General features: G+C 46.7%; 1 protein-coding gene across 1 annotated transcript; it reads right to left on the reverse strand.

Annotated features, from left to right (window-relative positions):
- Positions 1-1,218: 1,218 nt before the first annotated feature.
- SRPRB (SRP receptor subunit beta) lies at positions 1,219-25,091 on the reverse strand. Its single transcript, XM_073576538.1, has 7 exons — positions 24,824-25,091; positions 21,005-21,099; positions 17,092-17,169; positions 13,215-13,297; positions 11,775-11,911; positions 4,754-4,808; positions 1,219-2,678 (listed from the first exon to the last, which is right to left on the reverse strand). Exons 1-7 carry the CDS (start codon positions 24,954-24,956, stop codon positions 2,462-2,464), a joined length of 798 nt encoding a protein of 265 aa, XP_073432639.1. The 5' UTR covers positions 24,957-25,091; the 3' UTR covers positions 1,219-2,461.
- Positions 25,092-25,345: the final 254 nt, after the last annotated feature.

The following is a 25,345-nucleotide window of genomic DNA, read 5'->3' on the forward strand; positions in this document are numbered from 1 at the left end:
AACCACCGTATTTTCCGCTTTGTAAGACGCACTTTTTTGCCCCCCCAAATTTGGGGGGAAAACGGGGACACGTCTTACAAAGCGGACATGCCTTACCTAGGCTCTGATCGGGGGGCGTCCGGTGGTTGCTAGCCAATGCTGCGGGTGTCTCCAGTGCCGCGTTGTGTGCCCGTCGATATTGTGCGACAGGCCAGAGCCCCGGCATTTCCTCGGTTCCGTGTGCCGGTAAAAAAATGGCCACCGGCGCGTGCGCAGATGGGATCTCGGGACCCAGTTCTCGAGAGATGAGATCTCTCTCTCGAGAGCTGGGTCCCGAGATCCCATCTGCGCACGCGCCGGCGGCCATTTTCCCTGGGTTCCCTGTGTGCGCGCGGTGGTGCCGGTAAAAAATGCCGCCGCACGTGCGCAGATGGGATCTCGGGACCCAGCTCTCGAGAAATGAGATTTCAGATCTCATCTCTCGAGAACTGGGTCCCGAGATCCATCTGCGCACGTGCCGGCGGCCATTTTTTTTTTACCGGCACCACAGCGCGCGCACACAGGGAACCGAGGAAATGCCGGGGCTCTGGCCTGTCGCACAATGTCGGCAGGGCCCCGGGCATCGACGGGCACACAACGCTGCACCGCTGGGCACCGGAGACACCCGCAGCACCGGCCAGCAACCGCCGGACAAGCGGAGAAACCCGGCAGCAGCACAAGACCCTGCAGCAGCAACAGCACACATCGGAGCCCTCCCTCATCCCTGAATGCGGCCTGCAGTATCACTCCACGCCTGCCTCCTCCAGCAGCGAGCCTGGAACCCCGCTACACCGCAGCCACCAACCCCGGTAAGCAATAAGTTGCAAGGATTATAAGAGGCACCACCATTTTATTAAAAAATATTTTTTTCTTATTTTTCGCCTCAAAATTTGTGGTGCGTTTTATAATCCGGAGCGTCTTATAAAGCGAAAAATACGGTAACTTGATTTGGCACAAGCGTGCTTGCTTGTAACATGATGAAAGGGAATGAGATACCATTGTGATGTCAAGACTAAAATATGCCAGCAGGTTTGGATTTTTTGCCATTTGCTTGTTGCACATTCCCTTAGAATATCGTCAATGTAGCAGCATAATAAAGCCGCTGTGTAGTCACACATGGTGTATGCTGAACGCAGGGCTTGGTGACACACGGGCCATCACCCTTACTAGCCGGGTCTCCAACAACTGCACATTACACGATTGGAGGCACAACTACATTTTATTAAATACAAATGTGTTGTTGGTAAAAAAAAAAAAAATTATATTCATACAGGTTATCAATAGACATGTGCGCACCTTGTAATTGCTAAGATTCTAGGCAGCAGAAATTCTGTAACTCATTTATTCATAAAAAACCATGATAGCTTTTTCGCTTTATCAGGCGTGCTTTCAAGGGGTTGTCCACTTGTTAGATATTGATGATCTTTCCTTGGCAAAAGTCACCAATATCATATCGATGGGGGTCCCAAAACCTGACCGATCACCCGTTACATCGCTGGTTGATGTTACAGTGTAGTTAGTGACACAGCACAGATCCGAGCACCGTGTCGTGGCAATTGATGAGAACAGCAGCACAACTCCTATACAATCGAATTGACACTACACAGTGACCACAGCTCTAGAAATCCCTTTAAGAGCCTCTGATGATATTTCTAGACAAATAGTTGGCAGAAGGGAAAAAATACTTTGGCTTCAAATTTTGTCATAAAAAGCTTTGTAAAGTTGCAATATTTTGGCCCAACTCAAGGAAGCGGTAACATTTTTAGCTGATTTTTGCTCAGCTCTGACAAATTGGGCCGAGCTGGGGCAACAACCACTTGTCAAATCTTACTCTAAGGCTGTGTGCACACGCTGCGGATTCCGCTGCGTTTCCGCAGCGGTTTTGGCCGCTGCGGACACGCAGCAGTTTTAGCTGCGGTGTACAGTACCATTCATTTGAATGGGAAAAAAAAAACGCTGTGCCGACGCTGCGGAAAAAACCGCGCGGATTTGCTGCGGTTTTGAATCCGCAGAAAGAATTGACATGCAATTCTTTCTGCGGAAACCGCTGCGGGTTCCTATCTCCACCATTGTGGAGATAGTGAATCCGCAGGACCAAACCGCAGGCAAAACCGCAGATAATCCGCAGGTCTTTGGACCTGCCGATTATCTGCGGTTTTTGCAAAATCCGTGCGGATTAATCCGCAGCGGATTCCGCAGCGTGTGCACGTACCCTAATCCTCGACTGAAGTGAGATTAGTGGCAAGAAACACACGTCACTTGTCAGATGCTACCGATTGGTTCAGAGGTGTGAATCGCCTAATGAATCAGCAGTGTCTGACTTCACCGCGGCCCCTTATCAGAACTCGTGTGAACATCGCCGATCTTTATGGCCTGTTTTTTTCACAGCAATGCAGAAACATAACATATAATGGAGTTCAGTCAGTCTATAAGCCATTTTTCCTCAGGCCAACTTTGCCAACCATCCTTCTATGTTGCCTAGATGTGCCTCCCCTTCCTCTTCCTTGCCGTCTCTCGCGCTGCACTCCAGGAATTCAATCTTCAGAGGAAGTTGGGAGAATTCAAAGTCTTTCCCTTTTTTTCCTAGCTGTGTGGTTACTGGTGAATTGGTGCCTTCCAGGGTGCTGGGAGCTGCCGACTGGGTGACACGCAGGGTATTCCTATCATAAAAGGGAAAGGAGAAGGACACCACAGGTTATTACCTGGCACACAACCTCCCATCTATTCCTTCAGTCCCCAGTGTATCTACTGCTTGGTCCAGGTACAGCGTCTGCACCAGATCTGAAGGCCACTACAGGAAGTTTACCTTCCACCCACTTAGAAGCAAGATGCATCATTACATAGCGAGATCATCTTACTAGTGTAAAGTCTGAGAAAGCTGGGTAACAGCAAAAACAGATCAAGGAAAACACTGGCCAAAACAACAAAATCCTTCTAAGTCGTTCTTTCAAACCGTAAAAAGTTTTAACTACTAACGTCGATCCTTAATTTGGTTTTTGACACCAGCATCATGTAGGGGCAGAGACCCTGATTCCAGTGACATTATCACTTACTGGGCTGCTTGCTGCAGTTCTCTGAATGCTGAGATCTGTATAACCCTCAACTGATCACCAGCTTTCTGTGTGCACTGTCCATAGGCAGAAAGCTGCCAATCGGTGGTATTGGCGGGGTTATACAGTGTTCAGGAATATGGAGGACTTCCTGGCAGCAGGTTTACTAGTCCTACATTGATAAAATTACTATTTTTTAAGCAAAACATTATATAAACTAAGACAATCGCTGGAATCAGGATCTTTGCCTGTACATTGTGCTGCTCCTAGATTAGGTGCACTGCACCCTGACAGTGCATTTGTTTGGAGGCCTGGGTAGGTAAGCATCTCTGCCTTTTTTCTGCTGTGATTTTTTTAAATTTTTTGGAGGATCTCTAGGTCCTCTTTTTGTGTTGGTGAGCTCCTGGATTAGGTGGCAAAAACTTGGTGAACAGATTCCCTTTAAAAAGGGTTAGGACAAACCCTAGGGTTTGTGGCAATAAACTCATCGTGAATGGTTTTCCTGCTGTAATCCATGGAGAATCTTGACAGTAAGGCTGTGTGCCCACGTTGCGTTTAAGCGTTTCCGCCGCAGCTGAAACGCTTAAACGCATTCCCAATTCTATGGGATTCCATAGTTGCTGTGCCCATGCTGCGAATTTTTCCGCTGTGGAATCGCATAGCGGTAAAACCCGCAGCATGTCCATTATTTCTGCGGAATCGCGGCGATCCCGCCGCCATAAGATTACATTGAAACGCTCACTTTACACATGTAGCTACAGTATGTTCACCATACGTGAAGTGAGCGCTACATGTGCAGATGGTACCCAGGGTCTGAAGGAGAAGACTCTACCCCCCCATGCCCTGGGTACCATATTCCTGTAAAAAAATAGAATTAAAATAAAAAAAAATAGGGATATACTCACCCTCTGATGGACCCCGGAGTCCTCTCGCCTCTCATCCACGCTGCCAGCATCTTCCGTTCCCAGGGATGCATTGCGCGAATAACCTGAGATGACGTAGTGGTCACGCGACTGTGACGTCACAAAGGTCCCTCACGCAAAGCACGCCTGGGAACGGAACGTACCAGGAGCGCCGCTAAGGACATTGGGAGCCGTCCGAAGGTGAGAACAATATTTTTCATTATTTTTTATTTTTAACATTCAAACTTTTACTATGCTTGACAAGTGTGACCAACACTTTTCCAAGTGATGCTTCAAATCGCTTAGTAAAGCGCTAGCATTCTGGAAGCTAAAAACGCTTGTCTTTTGTGGGAAAATGCATGCGAATTCCGCATGCGTTTTACCCGCGTTAGGGAGTTATGGAACTGCTGCGGACATTTCCGCAGCATTTCTACAACGTGGGGACATAGTCTAACTATTCCATTTCCTGCAGCAACACCACAAGGGAAATAAAGCTTTACATGGAGCTTGATTAATTCAAAGGGCTGTTTAATGAAGGACCAGTCTTCCAACACAAGAGATGGTCTAACGCCATGTCCAAATTGCGCGGGAAGAGAAATTGTACGCCAGGAACTAGTTACATTGAAATTCAATGTGGCCAATTCACACACAGATCCACTGGCACAGCGTGATTACAATCCATCGTTTCATACCGGTACTTCTGGACCGCACATGGACTATAAACACCCAGGCACACCACATATCTGCGAGCCCAACCTTAGAAATACTCATGGATGCACTTACAATTCCCGCTCCAGCTGTTGCTGTATAAGTTTAGCCGACTTGGCCATGGATATATCTGTTAAGAGGGAAAACATTGTTAAAACCGGTCTATAAAATCAAGTTCTATAACCCATTTTTGTCCTAAAGAAATAACTAAAAAGAATGCAGACAATCATATCGCTTACAGCCGACTGTTCACATTGGGAAAAAAGAAGTCTAATCCCTTAATGACTGGTACATTTGTCAAATCTGACCAAAAGTGACTGTGCCCCTGAATGAGATAACTCTGGAAAGCTTCAACATTTCTAAGGGATTTTGAGATTGCTTCTTATTCATGATACTTTATGTCAATAGTAAACTTTTTGCAGAGTCCTTGAGGTGGCAAACTAACGGAAACACCCACAAATCACCCCATTTTTGAAACAAGACCTCTAAAAGAATTCATCTAGGTGTTTGGATAGCAATTCGAACCCACAGACCTGCGGTTTTACCTGCGGATTGCTCTGCGGTTCTGCCCTGCGGTTTTTCATCTCCTCAATGGAGGAGATGGCAAACCGCAGCGGAATCCGCAGAAAGAATTGACATGTCAATTCTTTCTGCAGATTGAAAACCGCGCGGAAAAATCCGCACCGTCTGCACTGCGGTTTTCATTTTCCATAGGCTATAAAGGTACTGTACACCCTGCTGCGGTTCCGCAGCGGCCAAATCCGCAGCGTGTGCACACACCCGTAAAGGCTTCCTAAGCTTTTAAATAGGTCCCTTAGTCTGTTTCAGTAGGCTCCACAATCATGGGGAAGACTGCTGACTTGACAGATGTCCAGAAGGCAGTCATTGACACACTCCACAAGGAGGGCAAGCCCCAAAAGGTCATTGCTAAAGAAGCTGGCTGTTCACAGAGTGCTATATCCAAGCATATTAATGGAAAGATGAGTGGAAGGAAAAAGTGTGGTAGAGAAAGGTGCACAAGCAACCGGGATAACCGGGGAGATTCACAAGGAGAAGGAGTGGACTGCTGCTGGAGAGAAGCGTCTTTCCTGGGCCAAGGAAAAAAAAAAAAAAAGAACTGGACTGTTGCTCAGTGGTCCAAGGTGTTGTTTTCAGATGAAAGTAAATTTTGCATTTCATTTGGAAATCAAGCTCCCAGAGTCTGGAGGAAGAGTGGAGATGCACACAATCCAAGCTGCTTGAGGTCTAGTGTGAAGTTTCCACAATCAGTGATGGTTTGGGGAGCCATGCCATCTGCTGGTGTACGTCCACTGTACTTTATCAAGACCAAAGTCAGCGCAGTCGTCTACCAGGACATTTTAGAGCAGGGATCCCCAACTCCAGTCCTCAAGGCCCACCAACAGGTCATGTTTTCAGGATTTCCCCTGTATTGTACAGGTGATGCAATTATCACCTGGGCAATACTAAGGAAATCCTGAAAACATGACCTGTTGGTGGGCCTTGAGGACTGGAGTTGGGGAACCCTGTTTTAGAGCACTTCATGCTTTCTCTACTGACAAGCTTTTTGGAGATGGAAATTTCATTCTCCAGCAGGACCTGGCACCTGTCCACACTGCCAAAAGTACCAATACCTCGTTTACACACAACAGTATCACTGTGCTTGATTGGCGAGCAAATTCACCTGACCTTCACCCCATAGAGAATCTATGGCATATTGTCAAGAGGAAGATTGGAGACACCAGACCCAACAATGCAGACGAGCTGAAGGCTGCTATCAAAGCAACCTGAGCTTCCATAACACCTCAGGCTGATTGCCTTCATGCAGGGCCGGCTCCAGGTTTTTGTGGGCCCCGGGCGAAAGTGTCTCAGTGGGCCCCTTTAACATGTACCACAGTTCATGATGCACAGATACGGCAAAGAAATATAGATATAGTACAAAGCCAAAGATATCACTTACTTTTTACATTACATGAGTGATATCTATTGTAAATTCTACAATAGCTCAGAAACCAGCAAATCCTTGCAGAGCACAGTGCGTGCCCTAGTGGGGATTTTCAATTAAGACCAGACAGTAAAGCACTCTATACAGTATTCTGGGCATCACATAGTCTTCCATACAGTTTATTGGGCCCCATATATTGCTCCATACAGAATAATGAGCCCCAAATATTGCTTCATACAGAATGGGCCTCATAATGCTCCATACAATATAAAGAGCCCCAAATATTGCTTTATACAGATTAATGAGCCTCATATAATGCTCCATACAAAATAATGCGCCCCATGTATTGCTTCATACAGTATAATGAGCCCCATATAATGCTCCATACAGAATAATGGTCCCCATATATTGCTTCATACAGAATATTGGTCCCCATATATTGCTTCATACACAAAAAGGGTCCTCATATAATGCTCCTTACATAATAATGGGCATCATATAATGGTCTATACAGAATAATGGGCCCATACAATGCTCCATACAAAACCATACAGAAAATGGGCCCCATATAATGCTCCATACTGGATAATGGGCCCCATATATTGCTCCATACTGGATAATGGGCCCCATATATTGCTCCATACTGGATAATGGGCCCCATATATTGCTCCATACTGGATAATGGGCCCCATATATTGCTCCATACTGGATAATGGGCCCCATATATTGCTCCATACTGGATAATGGGCCCCATATATTGCTCCATACTGGATAATGGGCCCCATATATTGCTCCATACTGGATAATGGGCCCCATATATTGCTCCATACTGGATAATGGGCCCCATATATTGCTCCATACTGGATAATGGGCCCCATATATTGCTCCATACTGGATAATGGGCCCCATATATTGCTCCATACTGGATAATGGGCCCCATATATTGCTCCATACTGGATAATGGGCCCCATATATTGCTCCATACTGGATAATGGGCCCCATATATTGCTCCATACTGGATAATGGGCCCCATATATTGCTCCATACTGGATAATGGGCCCCATATATTGCTCCATACTGGATAATGGGCCCCATATATTGCTCCATACTGGATAATGGGCCCCATATATTGCTCCATACTGGATAATGGGCCCCATATATTGCTCCATACTGGATAATGGGCCCCATATATTGCTCCATACTGGATAATGGGCCCCATATATTGCTCCATACTGGATAATGGGCCCCATATATTGCTCCATACTGGATAATGGGCCCCATATATTGCTCCATACTGGATAATGGGCCCCATATATTGCTCCATACTGGATAATGGGCCCCATATATTGCTCCATACTGGATAATGGGCCCCATATATTGCTCCATACTGGATAATGGGCCCCATATATTGCTCCATACTGGATAATGGGCCCCATATATTGCTCCATACTGGATAATGGGCCCCATATATTGCTCTATACTGGATAATGGGCCCCATATATTGCTCCATACTGGATAATGGGCCCCATATATTGCTCCATACTGGATAATGGGCCCCATATATTGCTCTATACTGGATAATGGGCCCCATATATTGCTCCATACTGGATAATGGGCCCCATATATTGCTCCATACTGGATAATGGGCCCCATATATTGCTCCATACTGGATAATGGGCCCCATATATTGCTCCATACTGGATAATGGGGCCCATACACTCACTGGCCACTTTATTAGGTACACCTGTCCAACTGTGTGTTAAGACTTAATTTCTAATCAGCCAATCACATGGCGGCAACTCAGTGCATTTAGGCATGTAGACATGGTCAAGACAATCTCCTGCAGTTCAAACCGAGCATCAGTATGGGGAAGAAAGGTGATTTGAGTGCCTTTGAACGTGGCATGATTGTTGGTGCCAGAAGGGCTGGTCTGAGAATTTCAGAAACTGCTGATCTACTGGGATTTTCACGCACAACCATCTCTAGGGTTTACAGAGAATGGTCCGAAAAAGAAAAAAAATCCAGTGAGCGGCAGTTCTGTGGCCGGAAATGCCATGTTGATGCCAGAGGTCAGAGGAGAATGGGCAGACTGGTTCGAGCTGATAGAAAGGCAACAGTGACTCAAATTGCCACCCGTTACAACCAAGGTAGGCAGAAGAGCATCTCTGAACGCACAGTGCGTCGAACTTTGAGGCAGATGGGCTACAGCAGCAGAAGACCACACTGGGTACCACTCCTCTCAGCTAAGAACAGGAAACTGAGGCTACAATTTGCACAAGCTCATCGAAATTGGACAGTAGAAGATTGGAAAAACGTTGCCTGGTCTGATGAGTCTCGATTTCTGCTGCGACATTCGGATGGTAGGGTCAGAATTTGGCGTAAACAACATGAAAGCATGGATCCATCCTGCCTTGTATCAACGGTTCAGGCTGGTGGTGGTGGTGTCATGGTGTGGGGAATTTTTTCTGGGCACTCTTTGGGCCCCTTCGTACCAATTGAGCATCGTTGCAACGCCACAGCCTACCTGAGTATTGTTGCTGACCATGTCCATCCCTTTATGACCACAATGTACCCAACATCTGATGGCTACTTTCAGCAGGATAATGCGCCATGTCATAAAGCTCGAATCATCTCAGATTGGTTTCTTGAACATGACAATGAGTTTACTGTACTCAAATGGCCTCCTCAGTCACCAGATCTCAATCCAATAGAGCATCTTTGGGATGTGGTGGAACGGGAGATTCGCATGAGGGATGTGCAGCCGACAAATCTGCGCCAACTGTGTGATGCCATCATGTCAATATGGTCCAAAATCTCTGAGGAATGCTTCCAGCACCTTGTTGAATCTCTGCCACGAAGAATTGAGGCAGTTCTGAAGGCAAAAGGGGGTCCAACCCCTTACTAGCATGGTGTACCTAATAAAGTGGCCAGTGAGTGTATATTGCTCCATACTGGATAATGGGGCCCATATAATGCCCCATAGAGAATAATGGGCTCATTTCCCCCCCCCCTCACTCTCATCTCCCCCACTGGGCTCTTTCCCCCCCCCCCGCTCACTCTCATCTCCCCCGCTAGGCTCATTTCCTCCCCCTTTCACTCTCATCTCCCCCCCACACACTCATCTTCCCCGCTGGGCTCTTTCCCCCCGCCCGGCTCACTCTCATCTCCCCGGGGGCTGGGCTCATTCCCCTCCTGGGCCCTGCAGCCGCTCATTCTCAACGCCGATCACCTGAGTCCAGGCGCCGGTAACTTTTTCCTGTGAGAGCGTGCGGTCACGTGGTACTGCTCATTAAGGTCATGAATATGGGCGCCACGCCTATGGCAGAGGAGTGGCGTCCATATTCATGACCTTAATGAGCGGTAATGTGTGGACCACGCGCTCTCACAGGAAAAAAAAGATAGTGGTCAGTATGATGTTGGGCGGAGAGCGGGGGACCGACCCTGAACTTATAGATTTAAAAAAAAAAAAACAAAAACTTGTTCAGGTGCCGAGTGGGCCCCCCCGTCTCGCCAGGGCCCCGGCACTTGCCCGGGTACGCTGGGTGCTGACGCCGGCCCTGCCTCCATGCCACACTGCACTGATGCAGTAATTGGTGCAAAAGGAGCCCCGACCAAGTATTGAGTGCATTTACTGAACATACATTTCAGTAGGCCACCATTTTGGATTTAAAAATCACTTTTCTGGCTGGTGTTATAAAGTATTCTAATTTACTGAGATAATGACTTTTGGGTTTTCATTGGCTGTAAGCCATAATCATCAACATTAACAGAGATAAACACTTGAAATTGATCACTCTGTGTGTAATATATGAGTTTCACTTTTTGTATTGAAGAACTGAAATAAATTAACTTTTGAGGATATTCTAATTTTGTGAGAAGCACTTGTATATATCGTGGTTATAGGGACCTGAAGTAGTTTAAAGTGTGAGATTTTGTGTTCTGAGACCAAATGCTGCAATGTAGGGTTGTGGGGACCCGAGATTGAAAAGGTCCAGACCTGGCTCTTGCTGGAGACTCAGGTTTAGATGTTAGTTTAATGTTCTGTTTATTTATTTATTTTTTTTAAATCACTCCTAATTTAGAAGAAAAGATGTAGGCACGAAATAGCTAATTATTGGAATAAAAATGACAGTCATAGGTACACTTTAAAGGGACCATGTCTCCTCTAGAAACACATTGTGCCTGCAGGTGTAAAGGTGATTCTAAATACCAATAGCATGTACAGTATTCTGCGGACTATGAAACACGGCAATACCCCTGCCCCACCCCCAAGTTTGTTTTATAGTCCGAATATAGCTTACCGGGTGTGGGGGTAGGGGGGACGGCAGTGGAAAGGGGTTACAGAAGGCAGGCAGGCAACAGGAATGAGGCAGTGCTGCTTTCCAATGCTGGGAGAAAAGGGTGTCTGTGGTGTGAGGCAGTGGGCTCGGAGTTTCAAGAAAAGGTCGGTGGTGAGGCATTGAGCCAAGATATCAAACAGCGCATGCGCCGCTGGAGGCGGCCATTTTCCTTAAGCAGTGTGGGGACCCTGCACCTGCCTCACCACATTTTCTTGAAGCTCAGGGCCCGCTGCAGCGACCCTGCCTCCTGTGACTCCGCTGCACTGCCTGTAAGCTACCGTAAATTTGGACTGCAAGATGGACCACCATTTTAAAAACGTTTTCCTATTTTCCATCCCAAAATTAGGTATGTGTCTTACTTATGGTCCGGTGGGTCTTATATTCCGCAAAATAGGGTAAATCAGGTTTGTCTGTCTTACTGGTGAAGTGGCTAACACCAGAAAAATAAGTTATATTCTCTATGTGGCAGCTCGCTTCCAGTTAAAGAGCTGATACAGTTATCACAAATGTACCGTAATCACTCCCCGGCAGATTAACGGATAGCCTGCTTTACAGCATGTGCAGAGTGAGCGCTCAATGTTCTAGGGAGTGACTACAGCCGCAGTGACGGTGGTGTTAAGAGATGACCACTCCGTGCACCGTCCTAATGGCTGGAGTAGCCACAGCTCCAATAAGCCAGCCACGTATGATTTAAATGCTATATACCTGAAGAATAACCCTATATCTGCAGGAAAACATCGTCTCTAGCGGCAATAGGTTTACTTAAAGTATGAATAAGGTTTAAGCCTTTCTGCACATTTAGAAAACGACTCACCTTGCTTGTTGCAGGCAACCAGAATTTGGGGATTGTTTCGCAACAACGTAGCATCAGTCAGAATTAGGTAGAGAAATTCTGCCACCTCCTTCACTTCACGCTGGAAGGATGAACTGTCCACTACAAAAATCATAGCCCTGCAGGAGTAGAGAAGAGATGATCACATTATTGTGGCCACATGCTATTAAGATATTTTTATTAAACTTTTTTTCTGCTTTCAAAAAATATTTGGATTCTATTTCAAAAACAAAACACAGATAGCACTTGCCTTCCCCCGGTCCAGCACCTGCTCTGGCGTTAGCTGTCACTGCATTGGCGACATCAGGACTACAGCAAACATCACTGCTGCAGACAATTGCTAACTTAAGCTACTTTCACACATCCGGTGTCAGGGGTTCGGCGGGGTGCGGCGAAAAGCCGGACCGCCGGATCTGGCCTGCAGCGGTGACACCGGATGTAGATGCGGTGCCTGATACAGCGTGGGCAACATTTAAAGGACCTGCTGCACCAGGGGACGAGAGAGCCCAGCCACGATGAGGAGCCGCTGCAGCAGGGGACGAGAGCGCCCAGCCGCGGCGAGGAGCCGCTGCAGCGGGGGACGAGAGCGCCCAGCCGCGGCGAGGAGAGAGAGACATGCACGCAGAGACGAGAGAGACGCTCTTGCCAGGCACTTGTGGGGTTAAAACTCAGTGTCCGGGCATGCGCACTTTAAAAAGCTGTTGCAAAAAAGCGTTGCAGGGAACGTTTTTTGCAGACGCCGGACGGCGCATATTTGCCGTATCCGGCAAACAACGGTGGCGCCGCATGTCCATCCGGCACTATGCGGCAATATTACATTCTATGTGACAAAACCGGATCCGGTTTTCACACTTTTCGCCGCATCGTGTCGGATTCAAAAAGACGGATGTGTGAAAGTAGCCTTAGCAGTTGTGCCACGGAAAAGTGAATTAAAAACAAAAAACCTTTAAAGGTTTATTCCCATCTTCATGGTTGGGCATTATTGGATTGTTCTTCTAAATACATTTTGCAATTTACTGCTTAGCTGCTCTTGAGATATTAACCCTTTTCTTTTGTCTATAGCTTGGTGCCTTGAAGACCACCATTGCTGCTATACAGTGGCTATAAGCTATTATGGCGCTTGTACATGGTCTTAGCGCTGGCTGGGGTCGCTGGAGCGCACCGTTGCCTCCTAATCCTCTTCAGGGCAGTGCTTAGAAGCTAGACATAAGCGGTCGGTTTACTAGGCAACGAGATGTACACAAAACAAAACAAGCTCTAATACCCGAAGAACGGCTGTAAAAGTGCTTGTATTCACAACTATCCGACAATATCCATCTACGAAGATGGGACTAACCCTTTAAATAAACAGTAAATGTCATTTCTATAACTAAAATTAAGTTTATTTGAATGACGGATTTGATGGAAGATCTCACACATTACCTGACGGACGTCTTATACTGGTCCAGGAACTGGATTCTTAGACTTTCATGACCGGGAACATCAACCAAGGTGAAACTAGAGCTCTGTGGATACAGTAACAAGTACAAGGAGAAGAGATCGGCGATACGAACATAAAGCCCTAACATCCAATAGTCTGATCAGTCTGGTAATGGTTTAGGGCACAGAATAGTAATGTACTGTGGGATTACAAAGAAGCAGGAGCCTGACCAGGACATTAATATCTCCAAATCAAAGTACCAACAGCAGATTTTGTAATAACTGGGTTGTTGAACATCAACTAATTACTAGGAGTCAGTTTCAAATTTTGGCTACGAGGAGGCACTCTCTGCTCCGGCATCACGTCCAGTCTGCCAATCGCATGGGTCACTAAAGGTACTGTCACACTTAGCGATGCACCAGCGATATGACGCGGTCAGGATCGCTGGTGCATCGCTAAGTGGTCGCTAGTGAGTTGCCACACAGGCGGATCTCACCAGCGACATCGCAGCGGTCGGGGGTTGTTACTTACCTGTCATATGAGGCGATCCTGACGTCCTCCCGCCCGCGTCCACGCGTCGCCACAGCAGGAAGCTGACGACGAGAAACGGTCCTGGACGTTCTCGCGTGATCAGCGATAACCAGCGGTCGGAGGTAAGTATCAGACATAGCGATATCACTAGCAATATCGCTATAACGTCACAAAAATCAGTGACGTTATAGCGATATTGCTAGCGATATCGCTTAGTGTGACAGGCCCTTAATTCTATCCGTCCCTTCTCAAGGAATATACCATAGATTTCTGACTATGAGACGCATCCCAGCTTTACAGTGCCTCGCGAAAGTATTCGGCCCCCTGGAACTTTTCAACCTTTTCCCACATATCATGCTTCAAACAAAGATACCAAATGTAAATTTTTGGTGAAGACTCAACAACAAGTGGGACACAATTGTGAAGTTGAGCGAAATTTATTGGTTATTTTAAATTTTTGTGGAAATTCAAAAACTGAAAAATGGGGCGTGCAATATTATTCGGCCCCTTTATCTTAATACTTTGTTGCGCCACCTTTTGCTGCGATTACAGCTGCAAGTCGCTTGGGGTATGTCTCTATCAGTTTTGTACATCGAGAGACTGAAATTCTTGCCCATGCTTCCTTGGCAAACAGCTCGAGCTCAGTGAGGTTTGTTGGAGATCGTTTGTGAACAGCAATTTTCAGCTCTTTCCACAGATTCTTGATTGGATTCAGGTCTGGACTTTGACTTGGCCATTCTAACACCTGGATACGTTTATTTGTGAATCATTCCATTGTAGATTTTGCTTTATATTTGGGATCATTGTCTTGTTGGAAGACAAATCTCCGTCCCAGTCTCAGGTCTTTTGCAGACTCCAACAGGTTTTCTTCAAGAATGGTCCTGTATTTGGCTCCATCCATCTTCCCATCAATTTTAACCATCTTCCCTGTCCCTGCTGAAGAAAAGCAGGCCCAAACCATGATGCTGCCACCATCATGTTTGACAGTGGGGATGGTGTGTTCAGGGTGATGCGCTGTGTTGCCTTTATGCCAAACATATTGTTTGGTATTGTTGCCAAAAAGTTCAATTTTGGTTTCATCTGACCAGAGCACCTTCCTCCACGTTTGGTGTATCTCCCAGGTGGCTTGTCGTAAACTTTAAACGACACTTTTTATGGATATCTTTGAGAAATGGCTTTCTTCTTGCCATTCTTCCATAAAGGCCAGATTTGGGCAGTGTCTGACTGATTTTTGTCCTATGGACAGACTGTCCCACCTCAGCTGTAGATCTCTGCAGTTCATACATAGTGATCATGGGCCTCTTGGCTGCATCTCTGATCAGTCTTCTCCTTGTTTGGGTTGAAAGTTTAGAGGGACGGCCGGTCTTGGTAGATTTGCAGTGGTACGATACTCCTTCCATTTCAATATGATCGCTTGCACAGTGCTCCTTGGGATGTTTAAAGTTTTGGAAATCATTTTGTATCCAAATCCAGCTTTAAGCTTCTCCACAACAGTATCACGGACCTGCCTTTTGTGTTCCTTGGTCTTCATGATGCTCTCTGTGCTTCAAACAGAACCCTGAGACTATCACAGAGCAGGTGCATTAATACAGAGACTTGATTACACACAGGCGGATATTTATCATCATTAGGCCGGTTTCACATTTGCGCTTTATAGCGCAGCGACGGCCTGCGCATGGCCGCCGCTAAGCCCCGCCCACCCCTTCCGGTCATCGCCGCCTACTAGCGCACATGGCGCTTGTGATCTGCGCACCCTATCTTTAGCATAGGGTGCGCAGATCGTGCGCTGCGCACTTTTGAAGGTGCGTCCCGAACGCAGCATGTTGCATTTCGGCGCGCACGGCTTACCTTCAAAAGTGCGCAGCGCATGGCAAAATCCTGCTAGCGCACGGCCAGCGCACGATCTGCGCACCCTATGCTAAAGATAGGGTGCGCAGATCTCGCAAGCGTCCATTTGCGCTCGTAGGCGGCGATGACCGGAAGGGGCCGGCAGGGAGCCGGCAGGGGGCAGGGCTTAGCGGCGGCCGTGCGCAGGCCGTCGCTGCGCTATAAAGCGCAAATGTGAAACCGGCCTTAGTCATTTAGGACAACATTGGATCATTCAGAGATCCACAATGAACTTCTGGAGTGAGTTTTCTGCACTGAAATTAAAGGGGCTGAATAATATTGCATGCCCCATTTTTCAGTTTTTGGATTTCCACAAAAATTTAAATTAACCAATAAATTTCGTTCAATTTCACAATTGTGTCCCAGTTGTTGTTGATTCTTCACCAAAAATTTACATTTGGTATCTTTATGTTTGAAGCATGATATGTGGGAAAAGGTTGAAAAGTTCTAGGGGGCCGAATACTTTCGCAAGGCACTGTAGACAGTCGAAAACATTTCTCCTATTAATTAAAACTTCCCTTGTGGTGAAAAGTTATGGGGTCGTTATTAATAATTTTAACGCACTAGGGTAAAATAGGGAAGTAACAGATCTATTATTACTGTTTCTCTGCAGTATTATATGCACACAGCTCTGCTACATGCCCATTTACACACACAGCTCTGCTACATGCACATTTACAATTTGCAGTTCCTTCCAGGTATGTGACAACTACAAGACCTGAAGAGTCCTGGAGCTGGTCGGGTAGAAGGCCCTTCAGCTGCTCATGACATCCAGTCTCTGTTAAATGTCCCGGGAGCTTCCTCTCCTGCTCTGCATCGATCATATATATCAGTGTGGGCCAGGAGGAGAGAGCAGCTCTGTAATCGGGAAGCACACAATGCCAGCATTCTCAATTACAGGAAGCTGCCTTTGGACTATAAGATGTGTACACTTTATAGCAAGAGTTTTTCTTGCTAAAAAAAAAATTCATCTTATAATCTGAAAAATTTAGTAATTTATGAAGCAGCAGTCTGAGGGCGAGGAACTAGCATATCATCTTAATTCTCCTGTAATCAGATGAGTTTATTTCCAATTAGCAGACCGGACGGGACACCATTGTAGCAAGTGCTGCAATTTTCACGTGACTGAGGGAAAGAGCAGATTTAGAGTGAACAGCCCCTTTAACAGTTTACATTAGATTTTCTTCCTTTTCTTCCTGACAGTTTACATCATATAAATGGTTTGGTTTTGAAGTTACAAAAACTGGTTAAAAACAAAAGTAGAAAGTAATAGCGATTTTGAAGACTTGGGGGCAAAAAAAAAAAAAAAAGAAAGAAAGGAAGAAATTGTAAATAATGAACTGGGCCTAAATATTCTTCATTGTGCTGCATGATGACAACATTGCAGCCTGTGAGAAACAGCGACACCCAATGTCCTCTGCACAAGATCTGCAGGTGGGTCATGTTCCTCCGAGCACTCACCTTCTCATTCTTCCCTCTGTAGATTGAGGAATTGGGAGAAATGGAGGTTTGGGTTTGCCGGAATTTTCCATTTAGGAGCTGGAAAAAAAAAAATATATATATTCAAAGTTAAAATAAATCTTACAGGTTAGCATCCAATATTCTTTGGATCAATGTTCGTACAGAGATCCTAAAATCTCCATGATCTGTGGCCCCTTGTAGGTTTTCCAGGTGCGCTCATACCCTGCATCTGTGTCATAGTAACATGTTAAATGTGAAACAAACCAAAGTGCATAATAAGCGATTCTGAATCATTTCTACTCCATCGATCTCCAGCCCTACACGATGAGGACTGCCAAGCACCACCACGTCACAGGGTGTTATCTTGGATGGGATGTCATAGCGATCTGGCACAGGGTCCATAAAGCGAGTATCACAATCAGCTTGTTTTACACATATGAAAAGTTTACACTGCCAGCAAGGCTCTAGACTGACTTGTGAATGCTGCTTACAGCGGGTACGGAAAGTATTCTGACCCCTTTACATTTTTCACTCTTTGTTTCATTGCAGCCATTTGGTAAATTAAAAAAAAGTTCATTTTTTTTTCTCATTAATGTACACTCTGCACCCCATCTTGATTGAAAAAAAACAAAAAAAAACAAAAAAAACAGAAGTGTAGAAAGTTTATTAAAAACAAAAAAACTGAAATCTCACATGAACCTAAGGGTCTGTGCACACGCTGCGGTTTTGGCCCTGCAGAACTGCAGCAGTTCCGCAGACATGGTACTTTACCATGTTAGCCTAGGGGTTTTCAAAACCGCAGTGCTCACGCTGCGGTTTTTTACCTGCGGAAAAGCTGCGGGTTTTTTTTCTGCAGCATGTCAATTGTTTCTGCGGATTCTGCTGCGGTTTCACACCTTTAACATAGTAGAGGTGTGAAACCGCAGGGCAAAACCGCAGGTCACTTTACCTGCTGTTTTACCTGCGTTTCCGCGGGAAAAAACCAGCAGATGAATCCGCAGCGTGTGCACTCACCCTAAGTATTCAGACCCTTTGCTCAGTATTGAGAGGCAGCACCCTTTTGAGCTAGTACAGCCATGAGTCTTCTTGGGAATGATGCAACAAGTTTTTCACACCTGGATTTGGGGATCCTCTACCATTCTTCCTTGCAGATCCTCTCCAGTTCCGTCAGGTTGGACGGTGAATGTTGGAGGTCAGCCATTTTGAAGTCTCTCCAGAGATACTCAATTGGATTTAGGTCAGGGCCAGTCAAGAATGGTCACAGAGTTGTTCTGAAGCCACTCCTCTGTTACTTTAGCTGTGTGCTTAGGGTCATTTTCTTGTTGGAAGGTGAAACTTCGGCCAAGTCTGAGGTCCAGAGCACTCTGGAAGAGGTTTTTATCCAGGATATCTCTGTACTTGGCCGCATTCAGGTTTCCTTCAATTGCAGCCAGTTGTCCTGTCCCTGCAGGTGATAATAAACACCCCCATAGCACGATGCTGCCACCACCATGTTTCACTGTTGGGATTGTATTGGGCAGGTGATGAGCAGTGCCTGGTTTTCTCCACACATACTGCTTAGAATTATCACCAAAAAGGTCTATCTTCATCTTATCAGACCAGAGAATCTTATTTCTCATAGTCTGGGAGTCCTTCATGTGTTTTTTAGCAAACTTTATGCAGGCTTTCATATGTCTGGCACTGAGGAGAGGCTTCCATCGGGCCATTCTGCCATAAAGGCCCCACTGGTGGTGGGCTGCAGTGATAGTTCAGTTTGTGAAACTTTCTCCCATCTCCCTACTGCATCTGTGGAGCTCAGCCTTAGTGATCTTGGGGTTCTTCTTTACCTCTCTCACCAAGGTTCTTCTCCCACGACTTCTCAGTTTGGCTGGACGGCCAGGTCTAGGAAGACTTCTGGTGGACCATATCTTCTTTCATTTAAGGATTATGGAGGCCACTGTGCGCTTAGGAACCTTGAGTACTGCAAAAATTCTTTTGTAACCTTGGCCAGATCTGTGCCTTGCCACAATTCTGTCTCTGAGCTCCTTGGCTAGTTCCTTTGACCTCATGATTCTCATTTGGTCTGACATGCACTGTGAGCTGTGCACCTTTACAAATCAAGTCCTATCAGTTTAACTAAACACAGCTGGACTCCAATGAAGGGGTAAGGGTCCTGTTTCACTTAGCGACGCACCAGCGATCCCGACAACGATACGGCCTGGTAGGGATTGCAGGTGCGTCGCTAAATAATCGCTAGTAAGCTGCCAAACAGGCACAGACTTCTTCAGCGACGCAGCAACGATCCAGCGACAAAACACAGCGATGCATGGTGGCCAGCGGGACACCGAAAAATATGGCCCATGACTGTCCTGCGCAATCAGTGGTATCCAGCAGGGGGGCCAGTCGCTGCTGCGTATCACATGTAGCGAGATCACAGGCGAGATCGGTGACGCATTAGCGATCTCGCTATGTGAGACGGGGCCTTAAAACCATCTCAAGGAGATTCACAAGGAAATGGACAGCATGTGACATAAATATGAGTGTCTGAGCAAAGGATCTGAATACTGCTGACCATGTGATATTTCAGTTTTTCTGTTTTAATAAATTTGCAAAAATTTCTACATTTGTTTTTTTTTTTTTTTTTTTAGTCAAGATGGGGTGCAGAGTGTACATTAATGAGAAAAAAAAAGAACTTTTTTGAATTTACCAAATGACTGCAATGAAACAAATAGGGAAAAATGTAAAGGGGTCTGAATACTTTCCGTACCCACTGTAGAAAACCAGGTAAAAGCATATTGTGCCATCTTGTTCTGTGTTTACTGTGCATAATTGTGGCCTTGAAACAACTGCCGACCAGCTACCTGCAAGTTCAATAGTCAGTTCTTCACCGTGGGTCTGCTGAATAGAGGAGGTGATGAATATTGCAGACCATTTCTACTCTTCAGTTTGTAATTTCATCAAGCACAAGTCAAAACACCTTGGTTTAAAGGGAACCTGTCACCAGGTTTTTCCCATATGAGGCAAGGCCAGTAATCCCTGATGTACAGCATTACCTAATATGGGCTGCAAGACAAGTAAAAGACCTTTTCCTATACTCCCCTATGGGGCCGGCCGGTTGAATGGGCATTGCTGGTCTTCATCTGGTGCCTCCTCTCATCTTGCAATGTCGTCTTCCTTGCTTCGTGTGGATGATGCATCCTATATCATACACACAGAGTCCAGCGTCACGCTCCTATACAGGCGTACCTCTCTACCTTTGCATGCACCGGCGTTCTTTGGCCTCTTCCTGCACATGGGCACTCAAGTACTTTACACTGCCCTCAACAGGGCAGAGAGAGAAGTACGCGCCTGTGAGGAGAGCGATGCTGGACACTGTGTGGATGACTATGGATGCATCGCAAGGAGAGAGGAGCCCCAGATAAAGATCAGCGACGCCCATCTGACCAGACCACCCCATAGGCAAGTATAATAAAAGTTTTTTCTCTTGTATTGCAGGCTGGATTGGGGGCATATATACAGCGTATATGCTGTATATCAGGGCTGAAAGGTACTGGCTTTACCTAATATGAGAAAGACATGGTGACCGGGTCCCATTGAAAGGAACGGTTGAGTGAAAACAAGTTATCAGCTATCCACAGGGTAGACAACTTGCAGTTTGGTGGGTGTCCCACCACTGGGAAGCACACTGGATGGTAGATGGTGGGATATATATTTTTTTCCACAAATATATATCCCACGATCTACCAACCAGTGTGCTACCAACGCTTGTACCTCAATCACTGGCCTGTCTAAATGGGACCTTAGAAACTAAAACCACTGAACATCTACACACACACACACGTGTTCATCATCAGGGCTATTATACGAGCTCACAATGGTAAAACCTGATCTACATTAGCTACAGACAAAAAGATGCCAATGCTGAACAGCATACCCTGCAGAAGAGGAGGCTTTTTCCAGAGTCACACAAGCCCACAAGTAGCACGGCCCTGCGGCTGCTCTGACGTCCCCGCAGCAATCTCCAGATCACTAAAGAAGACGAACCACAAGTTAGAACATCTGTAAAAGAGATCTTAGACATACAACTCTCGCCTTCAGGAATAAGGCTGTGTTCACACACAGCGTTTTTTTTTAGCGGTTTTTACCGCGGTTTTCACTATAAAACCGCTATAAAACCGCTAAAAATAAGCTGCACAGTCATTTCTATGCATTTTGCACTTTTTGTGCACATTGATGCGTTTTTTACCGCGAAAAAAACGCATCGCGGTAAAAACCGCAGCATGCACATTAATTTTGCGTTTTTTTCCGCGGTTTAGGCTTCTCCCATGCTTTTAGAAACCGCTGCGGTAAAAAACGCATCAAAAACGCATCAAAACCGCGCAAAAAACGCACAAAAACCGCCGCGGAAAAATAGGTGCGGTTTCTGGGAAGGGATTCAGGTTTTTGTGCAGAAATTTTCTGCAACGTGTGCACTTAGCCTAAATCATACGTACAGCAAGAAACCCCATGACATGGATACTGGGGCATCACCCATCCACCAAGCCACAAATGTCAGCAGAAAATAAATTACTAAAATAATGAGGTTGTAGGATAAGGCTGAGTGCAGATGGAGTTTTGAGCCCTGCGTATTTTTCCGTGCAGAATGGAAGAAAACCGCAGGTCAAATGACCTGCATTTTTCCTGCGGATTTCTTCCATTTTTCACGCGGTTTTCATGCGGTTTTTGTGCGGTTTTCCATTGCGGTCTTCCCCCTGCGGATTTGGTGACAGGGGAGATAGAAAACCGCACAAAAGAAGTAACATGCTGCAGATTTTGTACCGCAGGAAAACCGCGCGGAAAAATCTGCAGCGTCTACACAGAGTTTTTTTTTTTCCATTCATTTTAAAGGTACTGTACATCACAATGCGGATATGCAACGTTTCTGCGCGGTAAAATCCGCTGCGGAAACGCTGCATATCTGCATCGTGTGCACATGGCCTTAGACACCCTGTCGCTCCATGACACAGACTGCAAGAAACAACAATTGCCGATTTTCCAGCAACTGGTATAATGGCCCGCAGAAGTATTCACACCCTTGGCTTTTTCCCTATTTTGTTACATTATAAGCTGTGTGTAAATATTTTTGTAATCTGATTTGTGTGTGATGTATCAGCACTAAACAGTCTAAGTTGGTGACGTGAGAATAATATAGGTATAAATTATATTTATGGGATCAAGTAACTGAAAATAGGTATGTGCGTATGTGTTCACCCCTTTTGCTATGAAGCCCCTAAAAATTTCTGGTGAAAGCAATTACCTTCATAAGTCCCATGCTTAGTGACAGGAAGTCCCCCTGTGTGTAATCTAAGTGTCACATGTCTGTCAGTATATACACTTTACCTTTTCTGAAAGGCCACAGAGGCTGAAACACCATTAACAAGAGGCAACACTAACCAACACCACCATGAAGACCAAGGAGATCTCCAAACAAGTCAGCGACAAAGTTGTTGAGAAGGATAAGTTAGGGTTGGGGTGTATTAAGACATCTCAGTATCTGAAGATCCTCGGAGCACCATCAAATCCATTATCATTAAATGGAAAGAACATGGTACCACAACAAACCTGCCAAGAGACGGGCGCCCACCAAAACTCTCAGCCTGAGTGAGGAGGGCATTAATCAGAGAGGCAGCATAGAGACCAAAGCTAATCCTGAGGGAGGTGCAGAGTTCACAAGCAGAGACTGGAATATCTGTCTATACAACCACATTAATCTGTACACTGCATAGAGGTGACCTTTATAAAGAGTGGGCAGAAAAAAGCCTTTACTTAGGCTACTTTCACACTTGCGTTTTTTTGCGCTGCATTTTTGCGCATACATTTTTTTCCTATACTCAACATGGGTGCGCATTGTCATGCGTTTGTACGCGTTTGTATGCGCATGCGTTTTTTTGTAGTGCGCACCCGGGCGCACAAAATGCATCCTGTTGCATTTTTTGTGCGTCCGACCTGTCTCAAAAAAACGCATGCGCACAAAATTCACCCAAAACCCTTTAAAGTCTATGGGAGCGCTGACGTATGCATGGTCATGCGCACGTCAGCGTAAAAAAAATGCATGCTTTTTTTTGCAAAAACCATGCGCAAAAAACAAGAAAACGCATTAAAAACCGCATGATGCGTTTTTATGCGCGTTTGCACTGCGAACGCAGTGCAAAAAAACGCAAGTGTGAAAGTAGCCTTATGCACAAAAATTGTAAGGCTTGTTTTGAGTTTGCAAAAATTGAGGGGAAGATGGGTGGTGCGAAATACAGGGATACACTTTACCAAACCTGTCTGTCAATGAGTTTAGCAGATTATTTTTGGATTGCCTGCACACAATAAAATGCAGCAGTGTGTGGCGTCAACAAATTTTGTCAATGATTTGAGACTGGGACGGAGGTTCACCTTCCAACAAGACAATGACCCAAAGCATACTGCTAAAGCAACACTCAAGTGGTTTAAAGGGAAACGTGTAAATGTTTTGGAGTGGCCTAGTCAAAGCCCAGACCTTAATCCTATGAGAATCTGTGGTCAGACTTGAAGATTGCTGTTCACCAGAGGAAACCATCTAACGAGAAGGAGCTGGAGCAGTTTTGCCTTGAGGAAGGGGCAAAAATCCCAGTAGCAGGATTGTGAAACGTTAATGATGCTGGTAGAGACTGACTGGCATTCAGGCAATTACACAGCAGTAATGAGAGCTGACTGATCACTACTGTTAAGAGGCAGCTGCAGGCTACGTAACACAGCCGGCACCTGTGCTGTACGGCGCTGAGCCTGCCCCACACAGCCACCCCCTAATTCACGACCAATCATGTACTGGCAAACAAGGTGTCTAACCTTATAAAAGGTTCTAGCAGTGTTGTAGCCCTATAAGAGGGCCCCAAAATGAAGCCTCCTATATTCAAGAGTTCGTCAGGTCATGAACGGCTGTCCTGGGGTTGGTCAACACTCAGCTGTGTGCCCAGAAGAGAGACCCTGCCACCGATTCCTACCCACGTGCCGTATAAGTAATCATACATGACTGCATGAATTCTACTGTCCACCCCTCAGGCAGAGACCCCCTCCCCGCTGCCCCTCGGGCGCACAGACCCCCTCCCCGTTCTCCGCTGCCCCTCGGGCGCACAGACCCCCTCCCCCTCTCGTGCGCACAGACCCTTCCCCCTCTCGTGCACACAGACCCCCTCCCCATTCTCCGCTGCCCCTCGGGCGCACAGACCCCCTCCCCGTTCTCCGCTGCCCCTCGGGCGCACAGACCCCCTCCCCGTTCTCCGCTGCCCCTCGGGCGCACAGACCCCCTCCCCCTCTCGTGCGCACAGACCCTACCCCCTCTCGTGCACACAGACCCTACCCCCTCTCGTGCACACAGACCCCCCTCCCCGTTCTCCGCTGCCCCTCGGGCGCACAGACCCCCTCCCCGTTCTCCGCTGCCCCTCGGTCGCACAGAGCCCCCCTCCTTAGGCACAGGTCCCTCCTCAGCTCCCATCCAGAGACCCCCTCCGCCAGCATTCGCCCCCCCAGGATGGGTGAGCTGAGTCTTGGCTCACTGGTGGGGTCACTGCCCCCTCCTCATTCATTCTTAGATTCGGCTGTCAGGCATATTCAGCTACAACTGGTACTGTATCACACAGGCCGATGGCACCTTGTACTCAGCCCTGCAGGATTTGTAGGCAATCCTGAGACTTGTAGTGCCACAGCTGGAGGGACACAAGGTTATACTGTTATTTATGCCAATACTCACCCAGGCTGAGCAGCACCACAACGAGCGCCGCCACCACAGACAGCACAGTGGGGTCCTGCCGTGCAAGTTCCTGGGTGATAAACTCCATGTCTGGCAGTAGCTGGCCGCTCACATTCTCTTCCACCGCCGCCATGGCTGTCAAGCCTGCCAGTGCCAAATGCGCTTTACAGCCTACAGCGCATGCGTCCTGCACCCGGCAACGTGTCACTCGCTGCCAACCACTGAGCTGTCCCACGTCACAGACAGGAGCGGTGCATGATGGGAGCAAAGGAACGTGACGTAAGAGGCGTGGTCACAGCAGTGGAGGGGAGGGATCCGATGCTCTGCTCCTGGCTCTGCTGCTGCTCACTGACGGTGGGCGGGGTGAGTAGTGTCACAGCCTGTGTGACTGCGCGTCCCTGCTGCTGTTCTGCGCGTTTCTTCTTGTGTAGAGCAAGACAGGGAGGGGGGAGCAGGTGAATAAGCCCCGCCCAGCGGACCGGTCAGCGGCAGTTTACATACATCTGAACCGATATAAACAAG

The sequence above is a fragment of the Dendrobates tinctorius genome, unplaced genomic scaffold (assembly GCF_039654945.1).
Source record: "Dendrobates tinctorius isolate UK_male_01 unplaced genomic scaffold, ASM3965494v1 ptg000049l, whole genome shotgun sequence".
Taxonomy (NCBI): Eukaryota; Metazoa; Chordata; class Amphibia; order Anura; family Dendrobatidae; genus Dendrobates; species Dendrobates tinctorius.

Excerpts from the sequence above, each read along its gene's own strand:
- SRPRB (XM_073576538.1), bottom strand. The coding sequence starts at position 24,956 with ATGGCGGCGGTGGAAGAGAATGTGAGCGGCCAGCTACTGCCAGACATG. Across the intron at positions 13,298-17,091 it reads ACAGAGGGAAGAATGAGAAG|AGCTCTAGTTTCACCTTGGT; the intron begins GTGAGTGCTCGG and ends CTGTATCCACAG. Across the intron at positions 4,809-11,774 it reads GGTTGCCTGCAACAAGCAAG|ATATATCCATGGCCAAGTCG; the intron begins GTGAGTCGTTTT and ends CCCTCTTAACAG.